Raw genomic sequence first — 21022 nt, 5'->3', positions numbered from 1 at the left:
AGAACAACAGTGGCTCAGTGTTGACTTATTCAGATAAGACCAACAGAGACTCAGTGTTGACTTATTCAGGTAAGACCAACAGTGGCTCAGTGTTGACTTATTCAGGTAAGACCAACAGTGGCTCAGTGTTGACTTATTCAGATAAGACCAACAGTGGCTTAGTGTTGACTTATTCAGATAAGACCAACAGTGGCTTAGTGTTGACTTATTCAGATAAGACCAACAGAGACTCAGTGTTGACTTATTCAGGTAAGACCAACAGCGACTCAGTGTTGACTTATTCAGATAAACTGCTGCCCCAAAGGAAGAGTCTAAAACATTTGTTGTAATTCCAATAACTTATTGCAATGGCACACAAAATTATAATTAAGGCACAATCAAAAATCAAAAATAATACAAAATGAATATACCAAAAAAACTTTAAACACTTTAAAGCTTTAAAGCCACAAGCAAATTAATTAGAAATATATTTCAACCTGGGTAAAAATCTATCCTTGCGAGCCACTGATCTCGCTGTACGGAAGAGCATATTTATTTAATCTCGCAAGATCCGTGTGGCTTCTGAAACGAGGGAATGTCCAGCGGAGAAACATCAGACGAGCGCACAGCATTTCTTACACATTATGGCAAAGAACGAGGTTAATACTTTTAAAAAACTCAATATGATTTACATTTTCAAGGCTAACGGTTTCTCTGAAAGAGCCATCATTGAACAAATGCCCCAGCCCACCCCCAAAAAACAATGTGCACAAAAAACATTACTCTACTAAAAGTGTACACATTAATTAACATAACTAGGATTCTCTGTTGTTCTGTATCAGTAGTATCAAAATAGAAGGAGATATTAGTTAGAGAATTTAGAGGAGTTAGAGGATTTAGAGAGCCGATGGGGATTAGAGTTAGAGGAGTTAGAGGATTTAGAGAGCCGATGGGGATTAGAGTTAGAGGATTTAGAGGAGTTAGAGGCCCTATGGGGATTAGAGTTAGAGGATTTAGAGGAGTTAGAGGCCCTATGGGGATTAGAGTTAGAGGATTTAGAGGAGTTAGAGGATTTAGAGAGCCTATGGGGATTAGAGTTAAAGGATTTAGAGGATTTAGAGGAGTTAGAGACCCTATGGGGATTAGAGTTAGAGGATTTAGAGGAGTTAGAGGAGTTAGAGGATTTAGGGGATTTAGAGGAGTTAGAGGATTTAGAGGATTTAGAAAGCCTACAGATATTAGAGTTAGAGGATTTAGAGGAGTTAGAGGATTTGGAGGAGTTAGAGGATTTAGGGGATTTAGAGGAGTTAGAGGATTTAGAGAGCCTACAGATATTAGAGTTAGAGGATTTAGAGGAGTTAGAGGCTCTATGGGGATTAGAGTTAGAGGATTTAGAGGAGTTAGAGGCCCTATGGGGATTAGAGTTAGAGGATTTAGAGGATTTAAAGGTGTTAGAGGATTTAGAGGAGTTAGGGGATTTAGAGGAGTTAGAGGATTTAGAGGATTTAGAGGAGTGGGGCGCTATCTTGGAGGAACAGTAAGTACTACTGTGAAGCTCATGTCTACAGGGCAGGAGAAGACATGAGCCTCACGTCAATTAGCGTCATCATTTGTTTTGTTGTTAGGCCTGATCAGGTTTGATAGCCTGTACATTACATTTAATGGAGTCAAAATGGCAGAATGACATGCAATTTTCATATTCTGAATCCTCACCGAGACTTTTATGGGGAGGGAGGGAGGGAGGGAGGGAGGGAGGGAGGGAGGGAGGGAGGGAGGGAGGGAGGGAGGGAGGGAGGGAGGGAGGGAGGGAGGGAGGGAGGGAGGGAGTCACTGTCTAGTGACAGGCCCAATCACTGTCTAGTGACAGGCCCAATCACTGACTAGTGACAGGCCCAATCACTGACTAGTGACAGGCCCAATCACTATCTAATGACAGGCCCAATCACTGTCTAGTATCTAGTGACAGGCCCAATCACTATCTAGTGACAGGCCCAATCACTGTCTAATGACAGGCCCAATCACTGTCTAGTGACAGGCCCAATCACTGTCTAGTATCTAGTGACAGGCCCAATCACTATCTAGTGACAGGCCCAATCACTGTCTAATGACAGGCCCAATCACTGTCTAGTGACAGGCCCAATCACTGTCTAGTGACAGGCCCAATCACTGTCTAATGACAGGCCCAATCACTGTCTAATGACAGGCCCAATCACTGTCTAGTGACAGGCCCAATCACTGTCTAGTGACAGGCCCAATCACTGTCTAATGACAGGCCCAATCACTGTCTAGTGACAGGCCCAATCACTGTCTAATGACAGGCCCAATCACTGTCTAGTGACAGGCCCAATCACTGTCTAATGACAGGCCCAATCACTATCTAATGACAGGTCCAATCACTGTCTAGTGACAGGCCCAATCACTGTCTAGTGACAGGCCCAATCACTATCTAATGACAGGTCCAATCACTGTCTAGTGACAGGCCCAATCACTGTCTAGTGACAGGCCCAATCACTGTCTAATGACAGGCCCAATCACTGTCTAATGACAGGCCCAATCACTGTCTAATGACAGGCCCAATCACTATCTAGTGACAGGCCCAATCACTGTCTAATGACAGGCCCAATCACTATCTAGTGACAGGCCCAATCACTGTCTAATGACAGGCCCAATCACTATCTAGTGACAGGCCCAATCACTATGTAGTGACAGGCCCAATCACTGTCTAATGACAGGCCCAATCACTATCTAGTGACAGGCCCAATCACTATCTAGTGACCGGCCCAATCACTGTCTAATGACAGGCCCAATCACTATCTAGTGACAGGCCCAATCACTGTCTAATGACAGGCCCAATCACTGTCTAGTGACAGGCCCAATCACTATCTAGTGACAGGCCCAATCACTGTCTAATGACAGGCCCAATCACTGTCTAGTGACAGGCCCAATCACTGTCTAGTGACAGGCCCAATCACTATTTAATGACAGGCCCAATCACTGTCTAATGACAGGCCCAATCACTGTCTAATGACAGGCCCAATCACTGTCTAGTGACAGGCCCAATCACTGTCTAGTGACAGGCCCAATCACTGTCTAGTGACAGGCCCAATCACTGTCTAGTGACAGGCCCAATCACTGTCTAATGACAGGCCCAATCACTGTCTAGTGACAGGCCCAATCACTATCTAATGACAGGCCCAATCACTGTCTAATGACAGGCCCAATCACTGTCTAATGACAGGCCCAATCACTGTCTAATGACAGGCCCAATCACTGTCTAATGACAGGCCCAATCACTGTCTAATGACAGGCCCAATCACTGACTAGTGACAGGCCCAATAACTGTATAGTGACAGGCCCAATCACTATCTAGTGACAGGCCCAATCACTGTCTAGTGACAGGCCCAATCACTGTCTAATGACAGGCCCAATCACTGTCTAGTGACAGGCCCAATCACTGTCTAGTGACAGGCCCAATCACTGTCTAATGACAGGCCCAATCACTGTCTAATGACAGGCCCAATCACTGTCTAATGACAGGCCCAATCACTGACTAGTGTTTCTGTGTTATTCCTGCCTGTTGCTAGGGGAGAATGTGTTTCCTGTAACCTGATAGATTGGCGCTGTGAGGGAGGCGGTCCTATGGGGAGGAAATTACACATTCACTTGATATGATTGCCAAGTGTACACTTTCTGCTCTCCGCCCTCCACTCCCCCCAACCAAATTGGCATGGACACGTGTCGCTTGTGTCGCCCATAGTTATAGGAACCTAGAAACAGGGTTACAGCTGCCAACACATCCCATGCAGTCAAAACCAAACACAGATGTTTTTCAGATGTTCACTTATTACCATTAATACCTCTTAGACAATTGGTCATTGTGTCGCTGTGAGAAGAAAGAGAAAAGTTATGATTGAGGCTGATTCATGAAGACTTTGCTCTGGTTCGTCAGTGCTCTTGATCAAGGAGTTTTGCTCATTAGAGTTGTAGTGTTTGTAATGGGGGTTTTTGCAACGTGTCGTTGTGTCCTCAGAGGAACCAGGCCGGCTTGAAGCAGATTTGTTTCAGGTGGTGGGGTTTCAACAGAACAAGAGGCACAGGGTGGTTGGCATAGGGAATAAAGAGGCACAGGGTGATGGGCATAGAGAATAAAGAGGCACAGGGTGATGGGCATAGAGAATAAAGAGGCACAGGGTGGTGGGCATAGAGAATAAAGAGGCACAGGGTGGTGGGCATAGAGAATAAAGAGGCACAGGGTGGTGGGCATAGAGAATAAAGAGGCACAGGGTGGTGGGCATAGAGAATAAAGAGGCACAGGGTGATGGGCATAGAGAATAAAGAGACACAGGGTGATGGGCATAGAGAATAAAGAGGCACAGGGTGATGGGCATAGAGAATAAAGAGGGACAGGGTGATGGGCATAGAGAATAAAGAGACACAGGGTGGTGGGCATAGGGAATAAAGAGGGACAGGGAAAATGGCACGTTCCCCCTTCAGAGGTCTGAGAGATCAAGTAGCACCACTCCCTCTGTCTAGCGTCTTCTTTTCTCAGCGTCTCATGCTGATTGTCATGGTGACGTCATTGTTGATATCATTCTAAAGCTGCTGAATCGTTTCCTGTGATGGTCTCTCCTATCGTCTCGGGTTGTAGTTCATTCATTTCACCTGCTTTGGTATTATTAGTGCTATCAGGTGGCGTAGTCGTAGTCCCATCCTGACCTTCCTCCTCGTCCTGCTCCTCCTCTTCCTCCTTCCCAGTACTGGGCATGGCCTTGTCCAGGTTCAGGAGAGTATGGATGAGGAGGCAGGGTTAGGGCGTGTCTGACCAGGGTGGGGCCAGACCCAGGAACAATCCCATAGCATCATGTGTTCCAGGAGATGGCAGCGCTGTGTTCCTTAGCTTTCATACGCAGCGCCGCGATACTAGAAGACTTTCTGTCTGGGTCGACACTGGTCAGGTCATATCCGCTGAGGCCACCACCCGCTCCGCCCATTCCTCCGCCCATTCCTCCGCCCATTCCTCCAGCCCCAAAGAGACTTCCTATGTGTGTCTGTCCCATGTGACCCTCATGCCCCATTACGCCCGGGCTGGGCACGCCTAGGTAGTCGGAGACCCCTCCATGAGGGTGGGGAGGCATGCAGGAGGTGACTGACCCGTCACAGGGCACCACACAGCCAGGTACAGGAGAGACACCGCTGCCAACACCTAGCCACGATGGGTTCTGGATCTACATGGAGGAACAGACAAGAGCAGGAGGTTTAAGAGAAATCAAATATTGTAACCCAGAGAAACAAAATGCTGACTAACTTGATTTTACTTCTGGAGGAAAAAGTGGCAGAAACAGCAGATTCAGTCAATCCCCTTTGACAGAACAACCCAAACATTCCAGTTAAAATCTCCACTTTTACTTCACAAGAGATTACTCCAGAGGAGGCTGGTGGGCTTGTAGTAATGTCTGGAATGGAATTAATGGATCGGAGTCAAACGTGTGGTTTCCATACGTCTGATACCGTTCCATTTATACCCTGAGAACGTCTTCCTATAGCTCACCCCACCAGCCTCCTCTGGATTACTCTTATTCTTTCACTTCCATGCTTGTTCATACTGTAGTCATGAGCGCTATCCCATCCCTCCTGTACCTGTGTGTAGTTCTCTGGCCTGGTGAGGAGGGGTAGCTCGTAGGCAGTAGAGAAGTGAGTCCTGACCTGCTGCATCTGACCAAACCTCTCCCTCTTCCTCCACTTAGCACGGCGGTTCTGGAACCACACCTGCAGACAGGAAGAGGACACATCAGAAATAACAATTCAGCTGATTCATAATGGTGTCATGGGCTCAGTCTCAGCTGATTCATAATGGTGTCATGGGCTCAGTCTCGTCTGATTCATAATGGTGTCATGGGCTCAGTCTCATCTGATTCATAATGGTGTCATGGGGGAGAGGAGGAGGATAAATCAGAAACAACACTCTTAGAAAACAGGGGCTATTAGAACCAGGTAGCCTAGTGGTTAGAGTGTTGGGCCAATAACCAAAAGGTTTCTGGATCGAATCCCTGAGCTGATGAGCGGTACAAATATATTGTTCCGCCACAGAACAAGGCAGTTAACCCACTGTTCCTCGGTAAGCTGTCATTGTAGATAAGAATTTGTTCTTAACTGACTTGCGTAGTTAAATGAAGGCTGTCGCTGTAGGAGAACAGTTGAAGTCGGACGTTTACATACACCTTAGCCAAATATATTTAAACTCAGTTTTTCACAATTCCTGACATTTAATCCTAATAAAAATTCTGACTTAGGTCAGTTAGGATCACCACTTTATTTTAAGAATGTGAAATGTCAGAATAATAGTAGAGAGAATTATTTCTTTTTTTCATCACTCCAATACCTTGACTTCGTTGTCCTTAAGCCATTTTTCCACAACTTTGGAATTATGCTTGGGGTCATTGTCCATTTGGAAGACCCATTTGCGACTAAGCTTTAACTTCCTGACTGATGTCTTCAGATGTTGCTTCAGTATAGCCACATAATTTTCCTGCCTAATGATGCCATCTATTTTGTGAAGTGCACTGGTCCCTCCTGCAGCAAAGCACCCCCACAACATGATGCTGCCACCCCCGTGCTTCACGGTTGGGATGGTGTTCTTCGGCTTGCAAGCCTACCCTTTCCCTCCAAACATAACGATGGTCATTATGGCCAACAGTTCTATTTTTGTTTCATCAGACCAGAAGACATTTCTCCAAAAAGTACGATATTTGTCCCCATGTGCAGTTGCAAACCGTAGTCTGGCTTTTTTATGGCGGTTTTGGAGCAGTGGTTTCTTCCTTGCTGAGCGGCCTTTCAGGTTATGTCGATATAGGACTTGTTTTACTGTGGATATAGATACTTTTGTACCTGTTTTCTCCAGCATCTTCACAAGGTCCTTTGCTGTTGTTCTGGGATTTATTTGCACTTTTCGCACCAACGTACGTTCATCTCTAGGAGACAGAATGCGTCTCCTTCCTGAGCGGTATGACGGCTACGTGGTCCCATGGTGTTTATACTTGCATACTATTGTTTGTACAGATGAACGTGGTACCTTCAGGTGTTTGGAAGTTGCTCCCAAGAATGAACAGACATGTGGAGGTTTACAATTCTTTTAGGTCTTTAAAAAAAAAATCCCATGATGTCAAGCAAATAGGCTCTGAGTTTGAAGGTAGGCCTTAAAATACATCCACAGGTACACCTCCAATTGACTCAAATGATGTCAATTAGCCTATCAGAAGCTGCTAAAGCCATGACATCCTTTTCTGGAATTTTCCAAGCTGTTTAAAGGCCCAGTCAACTTTATGTAAACTTCTGAGCCACTGGAATTGCGATACAGTGATTTATAAATGAAATCATCTCTGTAAACAATTTTTGAAAAAAATACTTGTGTCATGCATAAAGTAGATGTACTAACCAACTTGCCAAAACTATAGTCAACAAGAAATTTGTGGAGTGGTTGAAAAACTAGTTTTAATGACTCCAACCTAAGTGTACGTAAACTTCCTACTTCAACTGTATGTAGTTCCAGGTAAAACACTTTTTGGTTCCAGGTTGAAAAAGTTTTGGTTCCAAGTGGAACCCTTTTTGGTTCCAAGTGGAACCCTTTTTGGTTCCAGATAGAATGCTTTTTGTTCCAGGTGGAACCCTTTTTAGTTCCAGATAGAATGCTTTTTGTTCTAGGTGGAACCCTTTTTGGTTCCAGATCAAACCTTTTCATCAAAGATCCACCATATCCCAAACAGAGATACATGGATACATTTTGATAGACCTGCCTTTGTTATGACAAACCAGAAAAATACTCCATTCAACTAGTGAGAGTAGCCTGACATGAGAGTGTCTAAACCACCGAGGGTGAAGAAAACCATCTACACATTCAACTAGTGAGAGTAGCCTGACATGAGACGGTCTCAACCACCGAGAGGGTGGTTTAAGGCCCTGCCATAGGTTGCAGGGTTGACGTGTCTTTAAAGTTCTGTTGATGTTTCTCTGGGTGCCGTGTCTCATTGTCACTGCAGGTTGCTGAGCTCTCCTCCCTTGTAATGTTGTATGTGAACCACATGTGGACCTGCAGCATCTCATCCACATGTGGACCTGAAGCATCTCATCAATCACACAGTAGACTAGACTAGGTGTGCTCACCTCCGCTGTCATCACAACAGGACTCCTCTCATATAGTACATTCAACAACCACTAAAACCACTGCCACATATTCTAGAAGAGATGCACTGAGTCTTTGTCTTACTGTACAGTATGTTGGTGAGTATTGAAATAGATAGAAAGGGTTGGGGGAGAAGGGAGAGTGGTTGGGGAGAGGGGGAGAGTGGTTGGGGAGAGGGAGAGAAGGGGAGAGGGGTTGTGGAGAGTTGAGAGAGGGGGAGAGGGGTTGGGGGAGAAGGGAGAGTGGGAGAGTGGTTGGGGAGAGGGGGAGAGGGGTTGGGGAGAGTTGAGAGAGGGGGAGAGGGGTTGGGGGATAGGGGGAAAGTGGTTGGGGAGAGGGGAAAGGGTTGGGGAGAGGGGAAATGGGGAGGGGGTTGGGGGTTGGGGGAGAAAGTCATGGCGAGAGAGGTTGGGGGTGAGAGGTTGGGGAGAGGAGGAGAGGGGTTAGGGGAGAGGGGAGAGAGTCCTGGGGGAGAGGGGAGATGGGTTGGGGGAGAGGGGTTGAGGGAGAGGGTGAGAGGGGAAGGGGTTGTGGGAGAGGTGTTGGGGGGGAGGGTTTTGGAGAGGGGAGAGAGGGTTCAGGAGAGGGGAGAGAGGTTGTGGGATAGGGGAGAGGGGTGAGGATTTGGGGGAGAGAGGAGAAGAGGAGTTGGGGGAGAGAGGAGAGGGATTTGGGGAGAAAGTCCTGAGGAGAGGGGGAGAGATAGTACTGGGGAAGAGGGGTTTGGGGAGAGGGGTTGGGGGAGAGGTGTTGGAGAGGGGGAGAGGGTTTGAGAGAGAGGGTAGAGGGGGAGAGGGGTTGGGGGAGAGGGGTTGGGGACAGGTGTTGTGGGAGAGGGGTTGGGGAGAGTTGAGAAAGGGTGAGGGGTTGGGGGAGAGGGGAGAGAATGAGAGGAGAGAGTGATTCGGGGAGAAAGTCCCGGGGGAGAGGGGGTTGGGGTAGAGGTGGAGAAACTCCTGGGGAGAGGTGTTGGGGAGAAGGGAGAGGAGGAAAGGGTTTGGGAGAGAGGGAAGAGGGGGAAGAGGGGAGAGGGGCGAAGGGGAGAGGGGTTGGATCAGCAAGATCAGCTCATCTTGGCCATGTTCTGTTATAATCTCTACCCGGCACAGCCAGAAGAGGACTGGCCACCCCACATAGCCTCTCTAGGTTTCTTCCTAGGTATTGGCCTTTCTAGGGAGTTTTTCCTAGCCACCGTGCTTCTACACCTGCATTGCTTGCTGTTTGGGGTTTTAGGCTGGGTTTCTGTACAGCACTTTGAGATATCAGCTGATGTACGAAGGGCTATATAAATACATTTGATTTGATTTGATTTGGAGGAGAGGGGAGAGGGGGAGAGTGGGTTGGGGAAAGGGGAGAAGGGGTTTGGGGAGAGGGGTTGGGGTTGGGGGAGAGAGGTGAGGGGGTTGGGAGAGAGGGGATAGGGGGGAGAGGGGGCTGGGAGAGAGTGGAGAGGGGGAGAGAGTGGAGAGGGGGAGAGGGGGTTGGGGTTGGGAGAGAGGGGAGAGGGGGGTTGGAGGAAAGGGGAGAAGGGGTTGGGAGAGGGGGTTTGGGGTTGGGAGAGAGTGGAGAGGGGGTTGGGGGTTGGGAGAGAGGGGGGTTGGAGGAAAGGGGGTTGGGGGTTGGGGGGAGAGAGGTAGAGGGGGTTGGGGGAGAGGGGTTGGGAGAAAGTTTCTCACTCTCTCTTTCTCTCCTCCCCTCTCTCTCCATCTCTCTCTTTCTCTCCTCCCCTCTCTCTCTTTCTCTCCTCCCCTCTCTCTCTTTCTCTCCTCCCCTCTCTCTCCGTCTCTCTCTTTCTCTCCTCCCCTCTCTCTCCATCTCTCTTCTCTCCTCCCCTCTCTCTCTTTCTCTCCTCCCCTCTCTCTCTTTCTCTCCTCCCCTCTCTCTCTGTCTCTCTCTTTCTCTCCTCCCCTCTATCTCCATCTCACTCTCTCTTTCTCTCCTCCCTTTCTATTCGGTGAAGGGAAGTGGGGATATTGGAAAGTGAGATAGGAGAATGTTCAAACTGGAGATTGTTTTCATTTAATGTTTAATTTCCTGACGCCTAAGCCCTTGGCTTTCCTCAGCTAACCCCCCTGACCCTCTGGAGACTCACAGACTGGAGCAGTGGACTAGCTACACACACACACACACACCCATTTAACACTCCTCTAAGGCTCTGGGTGCATTGTGGGTCATATATCGCTGAGGATTTTGCTCTCTGTATGTGTGTCTGTATGTGTGTCTGTATGTGTGTCTGTATGTGTGTCTGTATGTGTGTCTGTATGTGTGTCTGTATGTGTGTGTATGTGTGTGTGTCTGTGTGTGTGTGTGTCTGTATGTGTGTCTGTATGTGTGTCTGTATGTGTGTCTGTATGTGTGTCTGTGTGTGTGTCTGTGTGTCTGTATGTATGTGTGTCTGTATGTGTGTCTGTATGTGTGTCTGTATGTGTGTCTGTATGTGTGTATGTCTGTGTGTCTGTCTGTGGTGTCTGTCTGTGTGTCTGTATGTGTGTCTGTATGTGTGTCTGTGTGTGTGTATGTGTGTGTGTATGTGTGTGTGTCTGTGGTGTGTGTCTGTATGTGTGTCTGTATGTGTGTCTGTATGTGTGTCTGTATGTGTGTCTGTATGTGTGTCTGTCTGTGTGTCTGTATGTGTGTCTGTGTGTGTGTCTGTGTGTGTGTCTGTATGTGTGTCTGTGTGTGTGTCTGTGTGTGTATCTGTGTGTGTGTCTGTATGTGTGGTCTGTATGTGTGTCTGTGTGTGTGTCTGTATGTGTGTCTGTGTGTGTGTCTGTATGTGTGTCTGTATGTGTGTCTGTGTGTGTGTCTGTATGTGTGTCTGTGTGTGTATCTGTATGTGTGTCTGTATGTGTGTCTGTATGTGTGTTCTGTGTGTGTGTCTGTATGTGTGTCTGTGTGTGTGTCTGTGTGTGTGTCTGTATGTGTGTGGGTCTGTGTGTGTCTGTATGTGTGTCTGTATGTGTGTCTGTCTGTGTGTCTGTGTGTGTGTCTGTATGTGTTCGTGTGTGTGTCTGTGTGTGTGTCTGTGTGTGTGTCTGTATGTGTGTCTGTATGTGTGTCTGTGTGTGTGTCTGTATGTGTGTCTGTGTGTGTGTCTGTATGTGTGTCTGTATGTGTGTCTGTATGTGTGTCTGCATGTGTGTCTGCATGTGTGTCTGTATGTGTGTCTGTATGTGTGTCTGTATGTGTGTCTGTATGTGTGTCTGTGTGTGTGTCTGCGTGTGTGTCTGTGTGTGTGTCTGTGTGTGTCTGTATGTGTGTATGTATGTGTGTCTGTATGTGTGTCTGTATGTGTGTCTGTGTGTGTGTCTGTGTGTGTCTGTATGTGTGTCTGTATGTGTGTCTGTATGTGTGTCTGTATGTGTGTCTGTCTGTGTGTCTGCTTCCCGCTGTGCGGCAGTAGGAACACGAGGAGGCATGAGGCCAAATAGTTGTGAAGAGAGATCACTGAGGGAACATTATGAAGTCAGACGTGATGTTCATCACTGACGCTCGTCTCCTATTCCCACAGCAGAGCAGCAACCCGGTTCAGCTAGCAGGACCAGAACCAGCATAATAACTGCACAGAGAGCACACTGGTTAGCATAAAAACACAAGAGCCATGACGTTAGCTCACCTGAACAGGAAAACTCACTTCTCTCTCTCAATTCAATTCAATTCAATTCAAGGGCTTTATTGGCATGGGAAACATGTGTTAACATTGCCAAAGCAAGTGAGGTAGACAACATACAAAGTGAATATATAAAGTGAAAAACAACCAAAATTAACAGTAAACATTACACATACAGAAGTTTCAAAACAGTAAAGACATTACAAATGTCATATTATATATATATACAGTGTTCTAACAATGTACAAATGGCTAAAGGACACAAGATAAAATAAATAAGCATAAATATGGGTTGTATTTACAATGGTGTTTGTTCTTCACTGGTTGCCCTTTTCTCGTGGCAACAGGTCACAAATCTTGCTGCTGTGATGGCACACTGTGGAATTTCACCCAGTAGATATGGGAGTTTTTCAAAATTGGATTTGTTTTCGAATTCTTTGTGGATCTGTGTAATCTGAGGGAAATATGTCTCTCTAATATGGTCATACATTGGGCAGGAGGTTAGGAAGTGCAGCTCAGTTTCCACCTCATTTTGTGGGCAGTGAGCACATAGCCTGTCTTCTCTTGAGAGCCACGTCTGCCTACGGCGGCCTTTCTCAATAGCAAGGCTATGCTCACTGAGTCTGTACATAGTCAAGGCTTTAATTAATTTTGGGTCAGTCACAGTGGTCAGGTATTCTGCCGCTGTGTACTCTCTGTGTAGGGCCAAATAGCATTCTAGTTTGCTCTGTTTTTTTGTTAATTCTTTCCAATGTGTTAAGTAGTTATCTTTTTGTTTTCTCATGATTTGGTTGGGTCTAATTGTGCTGCTGTCCTGGGGCTCTGTAGTGTGTGTTTGTGTTTGTGAACAGAGCCCCAGGACCAGCTTGCTTAGGGGACTCTTCTCCAGGTTCATCTCTCTGTAGGTGATGGCTTTGTTATGGAAGGTTTGTGAATCGCTTCCTTTTAGGTGGTTGTAGAATTTAACAGCTCTTTTCTGGATTTTGATAATTAGTGGGTATCGGCCTAATTCTGCTCTGCATGCATTATTTGGTGTTCTACGTTGTACACGGAGGATATTTTTGCAGAATTCTGCGTGCAGAGTCTCAATTTGGTGTTTGTCCCATTTTGTGAAGTCTTGGTTGGTGAGCGGACCCCAGACCTCACAACCATAAAGGGCAATGGGCTCTATGACTGATTCAAGTATTTTTAGCCAGATCCTAATTGGTATGTTGAAATTTATGTTTCTTTTGATGGCATAGAATGCCCTTCTTGCCTTGTCTCTCAGATCGTTCACAGCTTTGTGGAAGTTACCTGTGGTGCTGATGTTTAGGCCAAGGTATGTATAGTTTTTTGTGTGCTCTAGGGCAACAGTGTCTAGATGGAATTTGTATTTGTGGTCCTGGTGACTGGACCTTTTTTGGAACACCATTATTTTGGTCTTACTGAGATTTACTGTCAGGGCCCAGGTCTGACAGAATCTGTGCATAAGATCTAGGTGCTGCTGTAGGCCCTCCTTGGTTGGTGACAGAAGCACCAGATCATCAGCAAACAGCAGACATTTGACTTTGGATTCTAGCAGGGGGAGGCCGGGTGCTGCAGACTTTTCTAGTGCCCTCGCCAATTCGTTGATATATATGTTGAAGAGGGTGGGGCTTAAGCTGCATCCCTGTCTAACCCCACGACCCTGGGTGAAGAAATGTGTGTGTTTTTTGCCAATTTTAACCGCACACTTGTTGTTTGTGTACATGGATTTTATAATGTCGTATGTTTTACCCCCAACACCACTTTCCATCAGTTTGTATAGCAGACCCTCATGCCAGATTGAGTCGAAGGCTTTTTTGAAATCAACAAAGCATGAGAAGACTTTACCTTTGTTTTGGTTTGTTTGATTGTCAATTAGGGTGTGCAGGGTGAATACATGGTCTGTTGTACGGTAATTTGGTAAAAAGCCAATTTGACATTTGCTCAGAACATTGTTTTCATTGAGGAAATGTACGAGTCTGCTGTTAATAATAATGCAGAGGAATTTCCCAAGGTTACTGTTGACACATATTCCACGGTAGTTATTGGGGTCAAATTTGTCTCCACTTTTGTGGATTGGGGTGATCAGTCCTTGGTTCCAAATATTGGGGAAGATGCCAGAGCTAAGTATGATGTTAAAGAGTTTTAGTATAGCCAATTGGAATTTGTTGTCTGTATATTTGATCATTTCATTGAGGATACCATCAACACCACAGGCCTTTTTGGGTTGGAGGGTTTTTATTTTGTCCTGTAACTCTTTCAATGTAATTGGAGAATCCAGTGGGTTCTGGTAGTCTTTAATAGTTGATTCTAAGATCTGTGTTTGATCATCTCTCTCTCTCTCTCTCTCTCTCTCAGTGTATATGACGTTCTGATTATTGTCTTCTCGACTATAACTGTTCTGAACTTTTGTCATGTAGTTTATGTTTCGTGTGGAAACCTAGAAAAGTAGTTGCAGCATTGTGCAACATCTAATAAATCCTAATAAACTCAATTTTAGATAGCGTCAGTGAATTAGAAACACAATCTGACGGAGAACCCTGGGAGATAAAATATGAACCCAATTCTAAACTGTATTGGACAGTTTCTTTCTTGACCCATTCTGGTTTGTCTTTACCCCGCTGTCATGGGAGTTACAGTTGAAGTCAGAAGTTTACATACACCTGAGTCAAATACATTTAAACTCTGTTAAAAATTAACAGTAAACATTACACAACATCTCTCTCTCTCTCTCTCTCTGTCTCTCTCTCTGTCTCTCTCTCTCTCTGTCTCTCTTTCTCTCTCTGTCTCTCTGTCTCTGTCTCTCTCTGTCTCTGTCTCTCTCTCTCTGTCTCTCTCTTTCTCTGTCTCTCTCTCTCTGTCTCTCTCTCTCTCTGTTTCTCTGTCTCTCTCTCTCTGTCTCTCTGTCTCTCTCTCTCTCTCTCTCTCTCTCTCTCTCTCTCTCTCTCTCTCTCTCTGTCTCTGTCTCTGTCTCTGTCTCTGTCTCTGTCTCTGTCTGTCTGTCTCTCTCTCTCTCTCTGTCTCTCTCTCTCTGTTTCTCTGTCTCTCTGTCTCTCTCTCTCTCTCTCTCTCTCTCTCTCTCTCTCTCTCTCTCTCTCTGTCTGCACTGTTCTCCCAGAACTCACAACATCTTCATATACAGTTTGAAGTCGGAAATTTAAAAAACCTTAGCCAAATACATTTAACCTCAGTTTTTCACAATTCCTGACATTTAATCCTAGTAGGTCAGTTAGGATCACCACTTTATTTTAAGAATGTGAAAAGTCAGAATAATAATTGTTTAACTTGGGTCAAACGTTTTGGGTAGCCTTCCAGAAGCTTCCCACAATAAGTTGGGTGAATTTTGGCCCATTCCTCCTGACAGAGCTGGTGTAACTGAGTCAGGTTTGTAGGCCTCCTTGCTCGCACACGCTTTTTCAGTTCTGCCCCCAAATTTGGGCAGAACTGGTCACTCCAATACCTTGACTTTGTTGTCCTTAAGCCATTTTGCCACAACTTTGGAAGTATGCTTGGGGTCATTGTCCATTTGGGAGACCCATTTGCGACCAAGTTTTAACTTCCTGACTGAGGTCTTCAGATGTTGCTTCAATATATCGACATAATTATCCTTCCTCAAGATGCCATCTATTTTGTGAAGTGCACCAGTCCCTCCTGCAGCAAAGCACCCCCACAACATGATGCTGCCACTCCCGTGCTTCACGGTTGGGGGATGGTGTTCTTCGGCTTGCAAGCCTCCCCCTTTTTCCTCCAAACATAACGATGGTCATTATGGCCAACAGTTCTATTTTTGTTTCATCAGACCAGAGGACATTTCTCCAAAAAGTACGATCTTTGACCCCATGTGCAATTGCAAACCATAGTCTGGATTTTTTATGGCTGTTTTGGAGCAGCAGTTTCTTCCTTGCTGAGAAGCCTTTCAGGTTATGTCGAGATAGGACTCGTTTTACTGTGGATATAGATACTTTTGTACCTGTTCCTCCAGCATCTTCACACGGTCCTTTGCTGTTGTTCTGGGATTGATTTGCACTTTTCACACCAAAGTACGTTCATGTCAAGGAGACAGAACGAGTCTCCTTCCTGAGCGGTTATGACGACTGCGTGTTCCCATGGTGTTTATACTTGCGATACTTGCGTACTATTGTTTGCTCAGATTAACGTGGTACCTTTCAGGTGTTTGGAAATTGCTCCCAAGAATGAACCAGACTTGTGGAGGTCTACATTTATTTTCTGAGGTCTTGACTGATTTCTTTTAATATTCCCATGATGTCAAGTAAAGAGGCTCCGAGTTTGAAGGTAGGCCTTGAAATACATCCACAGGTACACCTCAATTGACTCAAATGATATCAATTAGCCTATCAGAAGCTTCTAAAGCCATGACATCCTTTTGGGGAATTTTCCAAGCTGTTTAAAGGCACAGTCAACTTAGTGTATTTTAACTTCTGACCCCACTGGAATTGCCGATACAGTGAATTATAAGTGAAATAATCTGTCTGTAAACAATTGTTGGAAAAATTACTTGTGTCATGCACAAAGTAGATGTCCTAACCGACTTACCAAGACTATAGTTGTTAACGAGAAATTTGTGGAGTGGTTGAAAAACGAGTTTTAATGACTCCAACCTAAGTGTATGTAAACTTCCGACTTCAACTGTACAAAAAATATGAATTTATGAAAATCTAAAAAGGTAAATAGAAAACACTTCAACTATAGTAGCAAACAAAATAAATATAGATATAAATATATAATATATGTTTTTAGGGGCTTGCCTGTGTGCATGTGAATTTCCGACTTAAACTGTATATGATGTCATAGTTTCTGTTGTAGTAAAACAGGATAAATATGATGTCATAGTTTATGTGTAACCATTACAGAGAGAGCACTACTTCTACCAATGGTAACATTACAGAGAGAGCACTACTTCTACCAATGGTAACCATTACAGAGAGAGCACTACTTCTACCAATGGTAACATTACAGAGCACTACTTCTACCAATGGTAACATTACAGAGAGAGCACTACTTCTACCAATGGTAACATTACAGAGAGAGCACTACTTCTACCAATGGTAACCATTACAGAGAGAGCACTACTTCTACCAATGGTAACATTACAGAGCACTACTTCTACCAATGGTAACATACAGAGAGAGCACTACTTCTACCAATGGTAACCATTACAGAGAGAGCACTACTTCTTACCAATGGTAACATTACAGAGCACTACTTCTACCAATGGTAACATTACAGAGAGAGCACTACTTCTACCAATGGTAACCATTACAGAGAGAGCACTACTTCTACCAATGGTAACATTACAGGAGCACGACTTCTACCAATGGTAAACCATTACAGAGCACTACTTCTACCAATGGTAACATTACAGAGCACTACTTCTACCAATGGGTACATTACAGAGCACTACTTCTACCAATGGTAACATTACAGAGAGAGCACTAACTTTCTACCAATGGGTAACATTACAGAGAGAGCACTACTTCTACAATTGGTAACCATTACAGAGAGAGCACTACTTCTACCAATGGTAACATTACAGAGCACTACTTCTACCAATGGTAACATTACAGAGAGAGCACTACTTCTACCAATGGTAACCATTACAGAGAGAGCACTACTTCTACCAATGGTAACCATTACAGAGAGAGCACTACTTCTACCAATGGTAACATTACAGAGCACTACTTCTACCAATGGTAACCATTACAGAGAGAGCACTACTTCTAACCAATGGTAACCATTACAGAGAGAGCACTACTTCTACCAATGGTAACCATTACAGAGAGAGCACTACTTCTACCAATGGTAACATTACAGAGCACTACTTCTACCAATGGTAACATTACAGAGAGAGCACTACTTCTACCAATGGTAACCATTACAGAGAGAGCACTACTTCTACCAATGGTAACATTACAGAGCACTACTTCTACCAATGGTAACATTACAGAGCACTACTTCTACCAATGGTAACATTACAGAGCACTACTTCTACCAATGGTAACATTACAGAGCACTACTTCTACCAATGGTAACATTACAGAGAGAGCACTACTTCTACCAATGGTAACCATTACAGAGAGAGCACTACTTCTACCAATGGTAACATTACAGAGCACTACTTCTACCAATGGTAACATTACAGAGCAGTACTTCTACCAATGGTAACCATTACAGAGCAGTACTCTACCAATGGTAACCATTACAGAGCACTACTTTCTACCAATGGTAACCATTACAGAGCACTACTTCTACCAATGGCAAACCAAATACAGAGCAAGTACTTCTACCAATGGTAACCATTACAGAGAGAGCACTACTTCTACCAATGGTAACCTTTACAGAGCACTACTTCTACCAATGGTAACCATTACAGAGAGAGCACTACTTCTACCAATGGGTAACATTACAGAGAGAGCACTACTTCTACCAATGGTAACATTACAGAGAGAGCACTACTTCTACCAATGGTAACCATTACAGAGCACTACTTCTACCAATGGTAACCATTACAGAGCACTACTTCTACCAATGGCAACCATTACAGAGCACTACTTCTACCCAATGGCAACCAATACAGAGAGAGCACTACTTCTACCAATGGTAACCATTACAGAGCACTACTTCTACCAATGGTAACCATTACAGAGCACTACTTCTACCAATGGCAACCAATACAGAGAGAGCACTACTTCTACCAATGGTAACCATTACAGAGAGAGCACTACTTTTACCAATGGTAACCATTACAGAGAGAGCACTACTTCTACCAATGGTAACCATTACAGAGAGAGCACTACTTCTACCAATGGCAACCAATACAGAGAGAGCACTACTTCTACCAATGGTAACCATTACAGAGAGAGCACTACTTCTACCCATGGTAACATTACAGAGAGAGCACTACTTCTACCAATGGTAACCATTACAGAGCACTACTTCTACCAATGGTAACCATTACAGAGCACTACTTCTACCAATGGCAACCAATACAGAGAGAGAGAGAGAGAGAGAGAGAGAGAGAGAGAGAGAGGCAAGGCAAGAAGGGCATTCTATGTCATCAAAAGGAACATAAATTTCAACATACCAATAGGATTTGGCTAAAAATACTTGAATCAGTCATAAGAGCTCATTGCCCCTTTATGGTTGTGAGGTCTGGGGTCCGCTCACCAACCAAGACTTCCACAAAATGGGACAAACACCAAATTGAGACTCTGCACGCAGATTCTGCAAAAATATCCTCCGTGTACAACGTAGAACACCAAATAATGCACGCAGAGCAGAATTAGGCCGATACCCACTAATTATCAAAATCCAGAAAAGAGCCCGTTAAATTCTATAACCACCTAAAAGGAAGCGATTCCCAACCTTCCATAACAAAGCCATCACCTACAGAGAGATGAACCTGGAGAAGAGTCCCGTAAGCAAGCTGGTCCTGGGGCTCTGTTCACAAACACAAACACACCCTACAGAGCCCCAGGACAGCAGCACAATTAGACCCAACCAAATCATGAGAAAACAAAAAGATAATTACTTGACACATTGGAAAGAATTAACAAAAAAACTGAGTAAACTAGAATTCTATTTGGCCCTACACAGAGAGTACACAGCGGCAGAATACCTGACCACTGTGACTGACCCAAAATTAAGGAAAGCTTTGACTATGTACAGACTCAGTGAGCATAGCCTTGCTATTGAGAAAGGCTGCCATAGGCAGACAGGGCTCTCAAGAGAAGACAGGATATGTGCTCACTGCCCACAAATGAGGTGGAAACTGAGCTGCACTTCCTATCCTCCTGCCCAATGTATGACCATATTAGAGACACATATTTCCCTCAGATTACACAGATCCACAAGAATTCGAAAACAAATCCAATTTTGATAAACTCCCATATCTACTGGGTGAAATTCCACAGTCTGCCATCACAGCAGCAAGATTTGTGACCTGTTGCCACGAGAAAAGGGCAACCAGTGAAGAACACACACCATTGTAAATACAACCCATATTTATGCATATTTATTTTATCTTGTGTCCTTTAAACCATTTGTACATTGTTAAAACACTGTATATATAATATGACATTTGTAATGTCTTTATTATTTTGAAACTTCTGTATGTGTAATGTTTACTGTTAATTTGTATTGTTTATTTCACTTTATATATTCACTTTATATATTATCTACCTCACTTGCTTTGGCAATGTTAACACATGTTTCCCATGCCAATAAAGCCCTTCAATTGAATTGAATTGGAAGAGAGACAGGGACAGAGAGAGAGAGAGAGAGGCAGAGACAGAGAGAGGCAGAGACAGAGAGAGGCAGAGACAGAGAGAGAGAGAGAGAGAGAGACAGGGAGAGAGAGGAGAGAGAGAACAGGGAGAGAGAGAGAGAAGAGAGAGAGAGAGAGAGAGAGGCAGAGGCAGAGGCAGAGAGAGAGAGACAGAGCGAGAGAGAGAGAGAGAGCGAGAGAGAGAGACAGAGACAAAGACAGAGAGAGAGAGAGAGAGAGAGAGGGAGAGAGAGTGAGAGAGAGAGCGAGAGAGAGAGAGACAAAGACAAAGACAGAGAGAGAGAGAGAGAGAGAGAGAGAGGGAGAGAGAGGGAGAGAGAGAGAGGGAGGGAGAGAGATCTGGGGCTTAGAAGTGCAGCTCGGCAGTGATGCAGTAATTGCTAAAGACGTTGACAGCTAAAGGCAGCTTACTGAGCCATTATAGAGCTTTATTTATGTTACACAGCCAGGAGGAAGGGGAGAGAGGGAGGGAATGAGAGGAGTGGAGAGAGGGAGGGGTGGAGAAGGTTGTGGAGAGAGGGAGGGAATGAGAGGGGTGGAGAGAGAGCAGAGAGAGAGAGCGGAGAGAGAGGGGTGGAGAGAGGGAGGGAATGAGAGGGGTGGAGAGAGGGAGGGGTGGAGAAGGTGGTGGAGAGAGGGAGGGAATGAGAGGGGTGGAGAGAGAGCAGAGGGGGGTGTAAGGAGGAAAGGCAGAGGGTGGGGAGAGGGAAGTGAGAGGGAAGGAGTGCAGAAAGAGAGGGGTGGAGAGAGGGAGGTTGTGAGAGGGAGGGTGTGAGAGGGATGGAGAGAGGGAGGTTGAGAGAGGGATGGAGAGAGGGAGGGAGCGAGAGGGATGGAGGGAGGGAGCGAGAGGGTTGGAGAGAGGGAGCGAGACAGGTGGAGAGAGGGAGGTTGTGAGAGTGATGGAGAGAGGGAGGTGTGGAGAGAGGGAGGGAGAGAGGGGTGGAGA

At 45.2% G+C, this 21022-nt stretch overlaps 1 protein-coding gene across 1 annotated transcript in view; it reads right to left on the bottom strand.

Annotated features, from left to right (window-relative positions):
- Positions 1 to 1789: 1789 nt before the first annotated feature.
- LOC109887114 (homeobox protein aristaless-like 4) overlaps positions 1790 to 21022 on the bottom strand; it is a 49484-nt gene continuing 30251 nt past the window's right edge. The window contains exons 3-4 of the mRNA XM_031801593.1: positions 5617 to 5745; positions 1790 to 5204 (exon numbers count right to left, since the gene is read on the bottom strand). Of these exons, the coding sequence (XP_031657453.1) occupies positions 4839 to 5204; positions 5617 to 5745 (495 nt within the window). The 3' untranslated portion in view covers positions 1790 to 4838. The remainder of the gene's footprint in view (positions 5205 to 5616; positions 5746 to 21022) is intronic.

This window comes from Oncorhynchus kisutch, linkage group LG22 (assembly GCF_002021735.2).
Source record: "Oncorhynchus kisutch isolate 150728-3 linkage group LG22, Okis_V2, whole genome shotgun sequence".
In the NCBI taxonomy this organism is placed as follows: domain Eukaryota; kingdom Metazoa; phylum Chordata; class Actinopteri; order Salmoniformes; family Salmonidae; genus Oncorhynchus; species Oncorhynchus kisutch.
The sequence above is the reverse complement of the archived record's forward strand: the minus strand, read 5'-3'. Positions and strand labels throughout refer to the sequence as shown.